This window comes from Magnolia sinica, chromosome 6, assembly GCF_029962835.1.
Source record: "Magnolia sinica isolate HGM2019 chromosome 6, MsV1, whole genome shotgun sequence".
Classification (NCBI taxonomy): Eukaryota; Viridiplantae; Streptophyta; class Magnoliopsida; order Magnoliales; family Magnoliaceae; genus Magnolia; species Magnolia sinica.
The window spans coordinates 101,257,759-101,267,165 of NC_080578.1; the positions used below are offsets into that span (position 1 = coordinate 101,257,759).

The window sequence follows — 9,407 nt, forward strand, 5'->3', positions numbered from 1 at the left end:
AATATGGTTTTGCCGAAAATTGCATTGATCTGATGATCCTAATTGTCTGATGAATAGGGGTTTGCTATTTATTTATTTTTTTTAAATTTTTTTAACGCACACACCCTCACAGCCACACACACCATAATGGGTACCCAAACCATGATCTTAGTGTTGAAACTCTTGTGAGTGCACCCACTAAGCCATGTATTTCAACGGGCGGGCTCGGGCTTGAAAAATCTAAATTTTAAAATAGGTCAGCCCAAAACAGTTCAAAATCTGGGCCCAGACCTAGCCCAGGCCCTGCCCATTGACAGCCTTAAAGGACCCAATCAGTTATTTGAACCTCATCATCAGCTTTATCTCTAATCCTCTATTTATTTCTAGGTAAGTCCCATAATCCAGATCCTGCTTTTTGCAATGTAATTGGACCACATCATCAAACACTACATTTAATGAAGCAGTGTCAGCGCCACAATGCAATAAAGCAGGATTTTACTGCTTGCCACAGGCAGAAGATCCGGACTCCTAGTCCCACACCCCAATAGTCAGACAAATAGGATCAACCGTTCAATCTAGTTTCTAGGCTAAGTCCCACTCCAAGGATGGGCCAACAAATCATACGGTTTGGTTGCTTGGACCGTGAGAAAGCTGGCCACGCAGAAAGTAGGCTTACAAATCCTCGGCACTAATGTCCCATGAGCCATTCATCTCACCGGTCTTCGTCCGCTTGGATCTCGTCAAAGTTTCCTCAGAACTTCTCTCATAAATCTTACATAGAAAAAATTCAGTAGCCTGCAAATACATAAACTTGATTTAGTAAATAAACTGAAAAAAAAAAAATGACTGAAATGGAAGAAATGGAAATTAAGATTTTTCCCATAGCATATTTGTAAGTAATCTCCCCCCCTCTCCTTCTCATTACACTAGATTCAGTGTCTGTTTGGTAAATCGGGTGAAATCATCCACGTTTTCATTCCAAGTGAATTGCAGAGGTTTACAGTCGTAAAATTTCACTACAAGGAAGAGGTGGATGAGAGATGGTCATAAAAGCCAATAGCAGAGACTAACATCATGCAAAGAAAGGGTTCCTCAGTGATATCCATTAAGCTATATTTGAAGATTATGAAAAGCAAACACAATATCAACTTAAGAGAGTAAAAACCAACAAAGGTTGAATTAAATATTTCAGTATTTTCTTACCTTCGTACATTTACCACCCTCAACCAATCTTTTTAGATCCATTGATGAACTTTGAGAAGCAAGCCTATACTCCTCCATCATCCAATTTGTTTCTCTTCTATTTCTCCCAATCCTAAAATTAAATGTATGCTTATACCCGATGACTAGATCTTTGTGTTTAATTGCTTCCACTTCTCCAGTTGACTTCCAACAACCATAACCATTTTCCACAGAGCGATCTATACTTGATTCCTTCAATTTTGGTTTCACATAGTAGAACAACTCGTCTTCCTTCCCAATCCAGGAATCACCTAGAAATCAAGAACAATTCAGTCCAATTAAAATATATATATATATATATATATATAGAGAGAGAGAGAGAGAGAGAGAGAGAGAGAGAGAGAGAGAGAGAGAGAGAGAGATTCACTAGCAAGCAAATATATCAAGGGAAGATAAAAGATAAAAGAAAGAAAAGAAGAGATCTAACTTGGCTTTAAAAAGGATAAAGAATAAATGATAAATAACTATAAATCATTTTCAATTTTATCACACTACATATAATCCACGAGATTAGTCGAAGGAAATAACACAAGTGAATTGAGAAAATATGCACAAGTGAATTGAAGTTGGAATAAAGTAGCTCTCAAAATGCAGTTACGAAACTTTCAAGTGTACGTAATTTGAATGTAATCTATTTGCAATTTGGAGCTTAATGTGAAAATTACAATTTGGTGATGATCACTGCTTTATCAGAAGATCAAATATTGCAATCCAATATGATAGAAACCAGGTTGAGAAAGCAAAGACAAAAACAGAAAGAAAAGAACGAAAAAAAGACGCCAAAAGAAGAAAACGCTGGAACAAATCCTAAGACCTAACCAGCTCTCACTCACGTGGAAGTAGGTCTGGGCGGCGATTATAGATGTCATATACATCAATCACATCGGATGGATTATCAACGCCACGATTCTTTAGCTCGAGGTTACACATTAATATTATTTCGATTTTCAACGCTACCGGATTGAGGGCCCTCATGATTTTATCATTATCCTCGCGGATATTCATTTACGCCTTTGGTTAGGGAAATCTCTATCTATGCTAGAGATGGAATTAATAGAGAGAGTGAGAGGGGAAGAGAAACCCAAACTCGATCAGTATTCAAGGAAAAGAGAACTTCAACACACACACACTCTCTCTCTCTATAGTAGAGATGGAATTAATAGAGGGAGTGAGAAATGAAGAGAAACCCAAACACAATATTCAAGGGAAAGGAAACTTCAACCAAAACTCCGAATGAGAAATCTCTCTCTATACTAGAGATGGAATTAATAGATAGAGTGAGAGGTGAAGAGAAATCCAAATGCATTCAAAGGAACAGTAAACTTCAACCAAAACTCCTAATGGGAGGAAATATCTCTCTCTCTCTGCTACAGATGGAATTAATAGGGAGTGGGAAGTAAAGAGAAACCCAAACCCAGCGTTGAAGGAAAAGGAAACTTCAACGAAAACTCCTGACACAGCACACAGCTAATGATCACAACCGTCCAACCTAATGACACGCCCGGATCTCGGACAGGTTGTGATTATTGGCTGAATTCAGAAGCACCAACGGCCGTTACAACATGCATGGGTGGCCTCTCCCATATGGGCCCACCAACCTGGTTTCATGGACAGTTACATGATGCACGGCACGGATCTCACACAAGTGCCGATGTACACTTCTTCGGTCTGTCCTCCCACGCGCTATTGCGTTGTTCTTGTTGGTGACACATGTCAGTCGCACCTCCCATCCAAACTCTCCAGATGGTCCGTGGGACCTATCGTAGACTTTATATACCATCCAACCATTGATTCCAGTGGACGCTCCAGAAATCAGCCTCGTTTAGGTCTCACTGAATGAAATATGAAGTCTTTGGCGTTATTTTTCTTTTTCCCCTGGTGTGGTCCACTTGAGATATTGATATGAATTAATTTTGACATGTACGGTGAAAATAATGATACTAACCTGATGAAGGGAGTGGATTTCACACAAACAACCTAACGCACCCCACAGAGCTGTGGTTATGTAGTTGCTTCCTACAGCAGCTGTTGTAAAGGACTCCAGTACACAACAACCGGGGTTATCCGGTTTCCTCTTTCCGTGAGGTTAGCTGGTTCCACACACGTATGGAGCCCTACACATCCACAGTCATGCAAGCAGACGTGCCATGCAAGCGGAGTAATGCCCAGATCTTCTTCACTCCTATGGTGGGCCACAATGTATAAACTGTTCTGTTGAAATAATTTTTATAGCCGTCCATTTCACCCGGGGTGTGAAATACCCAGATTTTATGCCAAAAGATCGGAAAGGCGCAAACCGCCTGATCGAATTTTTAGATCTTGACCGTGTTTTTCCTTCATCCAGATCCATTTGACCTTATGAACAGATTGGATGATAAATAAACATTATGGTGAGTCCTAGCATGGTTTCAACCGGCGGAATCAATGTCTCTACTTCTTTCTTTGGCGTGGTACACTTGAGATTTGGATCTGCGCCATTTTTGGACTGATTCCTTATAATGACCTGGAAAAATTAGATGGGCAGTGCGGATGTAATACATATGTCAAGGGAGGCCCACATAAGTTTGCCACGCCAACACTAGGTCGCTGTTTTCCGCCGTTGGCAATCGTAGTATGGGGAGAGATGGGTGGCAGCGAAGTAGGAAATGCGCGTGCAATCAAAAAGATTTTTCCTACCGTACACCTCACGTATAAGCCAGCAGCTTTATTAGCGCTGTCCAAACTTATTATACCGAACTAACCCCTGGCAGACGCGCGACTTTTCACCGGACCTAAATACCCCCGCCATTATTTGCTGGGTTAATCACAGCCACCGATTCGATGGATTTTTCCGTACATACATTAGGTTTCGGTGCTCCCAAGGGGCGCATCAGATCTGGGCTTTAAAAAAAAGATGAAACCTGCGGCTCAAAACCGTTTTTAAGGAGAAAACCGTGGGCGGTATTTATTGCCGAAGACACGCTGGATTGAGAAGATCTAAGGATAAAAACCACTTTTGAAGATGAAACCCGCGGCTAAAAACTGCTTTTAAAGAGAAAACCGTGGGCAGTATTTATTGCTGAAAATAGGCTGGATCGAGAAATTATAAAATACAATGGCTGTATCGTAACCATAGATACATCTATCTTTTCATCGCCAGCTAATTACTGATATAAATACAAATCCGTACAAAAATTGGAAAACAATGCTACTGTTTTCTCTCGTGAAAATCAGAACTATATATGTAGTGGCTACACCACATCATGAAATAATATCAATGGTCTAATGTGTCCCATCATAAGTTTCTATCATATTACTGTACAATGGGCTAACGATGATAACGTGGCCTATCTTTTCTACGAATAGGATAGTTTGTATATAAGACATGTTGGGAGAAAATAATAGCTTTACCAAATCTTATGGTAAAGCCACTGCAACTGCTAGATTTGACGGTGCTGGATGCGAATTTTCTGCAAAAGCCTTTTGCAGTAAGTTTCTACGTTAAGGAATTTGAGAGGGGCCCACTGCGATGTTAGTGAGAAAGCCACACCGTCCATCCATTTTTAGAGATCATTTAAGGATTTTAGGATATGCAACCAAAAATAAGGTATATTGAAAACTTGAATCGACCACACGAGAGGAAACAGCGGAGATTTAGTGACCACCGTTGAAACATTTATATGGCCACAAAGGTTTTGTCTTGATCTAATTTTTAGTATTTTCACTTCATCCCAGTGAAAATGACCTTGTAAACGGCTTGGATGGAATATAAACATCAAGGTGGAGCCTAGGAAGGTTTCAACGGTGGGCATTCCTTTTCCACTGTTTCATCTTGTATGGCCCACTTGAGTCTTATATTCTCCTAATTTTTAGTCTTATCTACTAAAATGAGCTAAAAAAAACGAATAGACGGGTTAGATTTCTCATAAACATCACAATGACCCCCACTATGCATCCCAGCGCAGGACTTCCTGCGAAAGACTTTCGGATGGAATCCTCGTCTGACGGTGCTGCTTCCGCAGTTGGAGCTTCTGAATTTAAGTAGAGAGATAAAAGGCCCTTATAAAAGCTCTTATCGGCGGATCCTCGTTGTGAGGATGGAGAAGGAGATGAGCGTCCTAGACCCGGCTAAGAGACACAGCCAGAGGAGGAGAGGAAGAAGATCAGGCAGGCTAGGCAGCGTTCGATCGTCCGGGACCGGAGAGGGTAGGGTAAGAAAAGAGGGAGAGGTAAAAACGATTTGTGTGGGTTAGGGTTTAGGGTAAAAATAATACTTATACTACCCGACTACTTGCTCCGGGTCAAGTCAGGTTGGATCGGTCCGGATAATTTCGGTTCTGGTTTTCGAATCGGATCTGTCCAGATTGACCACTATCCAAACCCGACCCGAAAAACGATCGGATCTGGATGGACAGACTCGATCAGGCCCGATCTAAGCCGTCGGTTCTATTCGGAACGGGTCTGATCAGGTCGGATCACGTCAGACATGCCCACCTTTACGTACCCTATATGATTTTGGGTAGGAGAAGCTACTTTAGCCAACCAACCTTATTCACTTCGCGGTCAATTTCACGCACTTCATTCCCTTTGCGGTCAATTTTATTCACTTCGCGATCAATTTCATTAACTTCATTCACTTTGCGGTGAATTTCATTCACTTCACAGTCAATTTCATTCAGTTCGTGGTCAATTTCAATCAGTTCGCGGTCAATGAAATTGACTTCGAGGTCAATTTCATTCACTTTGCGGTCAATTTCAATCAGTTCACCGTGAATTTCATTCACTCTGCGGTCAATTTCATTCGCTTCGCGATCAATTTCATTCACTTTGTAGTCAATTTCAATCACTTCCCTGTCAATTTCAATCACTTTGTGGTCAATTTCAATCACTTCACGGTCAATTTCGTTCACTTCATGGTCAATTTCATTCGATTTGCAGTGACAAGGGGAGCAAAAAGTGGACAAGGGAAGGCCATTAGGCGAATCGACTTAGCGGCTAGTAAGCTTCTCAAGGAAGCAAACAAATGTGTGAACATTGACAAGCTAATCTTTGGAAGCGTGCCGGGGGTCGAAATTGGCGATGAGTTCCGCTATAGGGTGGTGCTTTCCATCATTGGCCTTTATCGGCCTTATCAGGGAGGGATAGATTACACAAAAGTAAGGGGAAGGATTCCGGCTACGAAATATCAACATTCCTCCTAGTTAATCATGTAACTCATTAAGGTCCATCAACATTCCTACGAAGTGACTGAAATTCACCGCGAAGTGAGTGAACTTTACTCTAGAGTGAATGAAATTCATCACAAAGTGAGTGAACTTCATCATAAAGTGAATGAAATTCTAGGTGGACCATACCACAGGAAATAATAATCAATGGCTATAAAAACTTTTTATGGGCCACAAAAGTTTTGGGTCAAGCTGATAGTTGTGTTTTGCCTTCATCCCTTCGCGGTCAATTACATTCACTTCATTTACTTCGCGGTGAATTTCCTTTACTTTGCGGTGAATTCCATTCAATTCATCTACTTCGCAATGAATTACATTCACTTTGTGGTCAAATTCATTCACTTCGCAGTCAATTCCCTTCAACTCGTGGTGAATTTCCTTTACTTCGAGGTGAATTTCATTCAATTCGTCTACTTCGCGGTGAATTCCCTTCACTTCGCAGTCAATTCCATTCACTTCACGATGAATTTCCTTTACTTCGCGCTCAATTCCATTCACTTCGCGATGAATTTTATTCACTTCGCAGTCAATTCCATTCACTTCATGGTCAATTTCCTTTACTTCGCGATGAATTTCCTTCACTTCGCAGTCAATTCCATTCACTTCATTCACATCGTAGTGAATTTCCTTCACTTCGCGATGAATTTCCTTCACTTCGCGGTGAATTTCCTTCACTTCGCAGTCAATTCCATTTACTTCATTCACTTCACGGTCAATTTCCTTCACTTCACTGTCAATTACATTCACTTCGTGATTAAATTCCTTCACTTCATGGTGAATTTACTTAACTTCGCGGTCAATTCCCTTCAATTCGCTATGAATTTCCATCACTTCGCGGTGAATTGCATTCAATTCATATACTTCGCAGTGAATTTTCTTCACTTTGCGGCCAATTTCATTCACTTCGTTCACTTCGCGGAGAAGTTGATTGAACCAACCAACCTAGTAGATTTGCGAGATTCCATCAAATCGATGGCCGAAAGCCCATTTTATTTTCGTTTTTAGTATAAATATTAAGTTATAGTTTGATTAGGTTGCTCTAGCATTCTTCTCAACTCAAACTTGAAAACTTTAAAGAAATTAAAGACAGCGATTCACACGATGAATGGGCAATAGGATGTGAATCATGGGTTCAAAGTTTTAAAGTTTGAGTTGAAAGAAGGGATCCAATGTAAACCAAAGAAATTTAATAATACTCATACGCAAGAGATGCCGAAGAGAAGGTAAGTAATCTCATATTTGCCTCGCTCAATTTCATGTTTGTCTCGCTCAATTTCAATGTTTGTCTTGTTGAATTTCATGTTAGGCTCACTCAATTTCATGGTACGCTTATTTAATTTCACGTTAAGCTCGGTCAATTTCATGTTCAGCTCGGTGAATTTCATGTTTGGCTCGGTAAATTTCGAGTTAAGCTCAATCAATTTCAAGTTAGGTTCGGTCAATTTCATGGCAGGTTCATTCAATTTCACGTTAGGCTCGGTCAATTTCATGTTCAGGTCGGTGAATTTCAAGTTAGGCTCAGTGAATTTTAAGTTGGGCTCGGTGAATTGCATGTTAGGCTCGATCAATTTCAAGTTAGGCTCGATCAATTTCACGTTAGGCTCGGTGAATTTCATGGTAGGCTTGTTCAATTTCATGTTAGGCTCGGTCAATTTCATGTTCAGCTCGGTGAATTTCAAGTTAGGATCGGTTAATTTCAAGTTAGGCTCAGTGAATTGCATGTTAAGCTCAATTAATTTCAAGTTAGGCTTGGTCAATTTTACTCACTTCATGGTCAAATTCAACAAGCCTAGCGTGAAATTCAACGAGCCTAACATAAAATTCAACGAGCCGAATATGAAATTCAACGAGCCTAATGTGAAATTCAACGAGCTTAACATGAAATTCAAGTAGCCTAACGTGAAATTCACCGAACCGAACATGAAATTCATAATATTAACATCTTTTATAGTGATTATCTACATGGGTTTAAAGTTTTTAAGTTTGAGTTGAGAAGAATATCCGGGCAGCCTAATCGAACTAAAACTTAATATTTATAGTAAAAATGAAAATAAAATAGGCTTTCGGCCATCGATTTAATGGAATCTCACAAATTTGTTAGGTTAGTTGGCTAAATCAGCTTTTCCTACCCCAAAATCATATATGTTATGTCAAAAAACTCATTCTAATTTGCAACATATGACTAATTTGAGCTTGGACAGACAGGCAGACAATTGGGGTCTACCTCGACCAGACCCGGTCGACCCCGACTTGCTGTCTATCTGTCCAACCTCAAATCAGTCGTATGTTGCAAATCGGAATGAGTTTTTCGACATATCATATATGATTTTGGGGTAGGAGAAGTTGATTGACCCAACCAACTTAGTAGATTTGCGAGATTCCATCAGATCGATGGCCGAAAGCCCATTTTATTTTGTTTTTACTATAAATATTAAGTTTTAGTTTGATTAGGCTGCCCCGACATTCTTCTCAACTGAAACTTAAAAACTTTAAACTCATATAGTTAATCAGTATAGAAGATGTTAACATTGTGAATTTCATGTTGGGCTCGGTGAATTTCATATTAGGCTCGTTGAATTTCACATTAGGCTAGTTGAATTTCATGTTAGGCTCGTTGAATTTCACGTTAGGCTCATTGAATTTCACGTTAGGTTTGTTGAATTTGACAATGAAGTGATTGAAATTGACTGCAAAGTGATTGAAATTGACCGCGAAGTAAGTGAAATTGACCACGAAGTGAGCAAACTTGACCGATGAGTGAAATTCACTGTGATGTGAGTGAACTTGACCGTGAAATGACTGAAATTCACCGCGAAGTGATTGAAATCTAGCGCGAAGTGAGTGAACTTAACCGCGAAGTGAGTGAAATTGACCACGAAGTGAGTAAAATTGACCGTAATGTGAGTGAAAATGACCGAGAAGCGAGCAAAATTGACCGAAAAGTGAGTGAACTTGACCAAGAAGTGAGTGAAATTCACCGAG

General features: G+C 40.1%; 1 protein-coding gene across 1 annotated transcript; it reads right to left on the bottom strand.

Moving 5' to 3' along the window:
* Nucleotides 1-458: 458 nt before the first annotated feature.
* Nucleotides 459-2,159, bottom strand: LOC131249293 (NAC domain-containing protein 78-like). Its single transcript, XM_058249955.1, has 3 exons — nucleotides 2,055-2,159; nucleotides 1,183-1,472; nucleotides 459-774 (listed from the first exon to the last, which is right to left on the bottom strand). The coding sequence occupies exons 1-3, from the start codon at nucleotides 2,149-2,151 to the stop codon at nucleotides 652-654; spliced, it is 510 nt and encodes a 169-aa protein (XP_058105938.1). The 5' UTR covers nucleotides 2,152-2,159; the 3' UTR covers nucleotides 459-651.
* Between the last annotated feature and the right edge of the window lie 7,248 nt (nucleotides 2,160-9,407).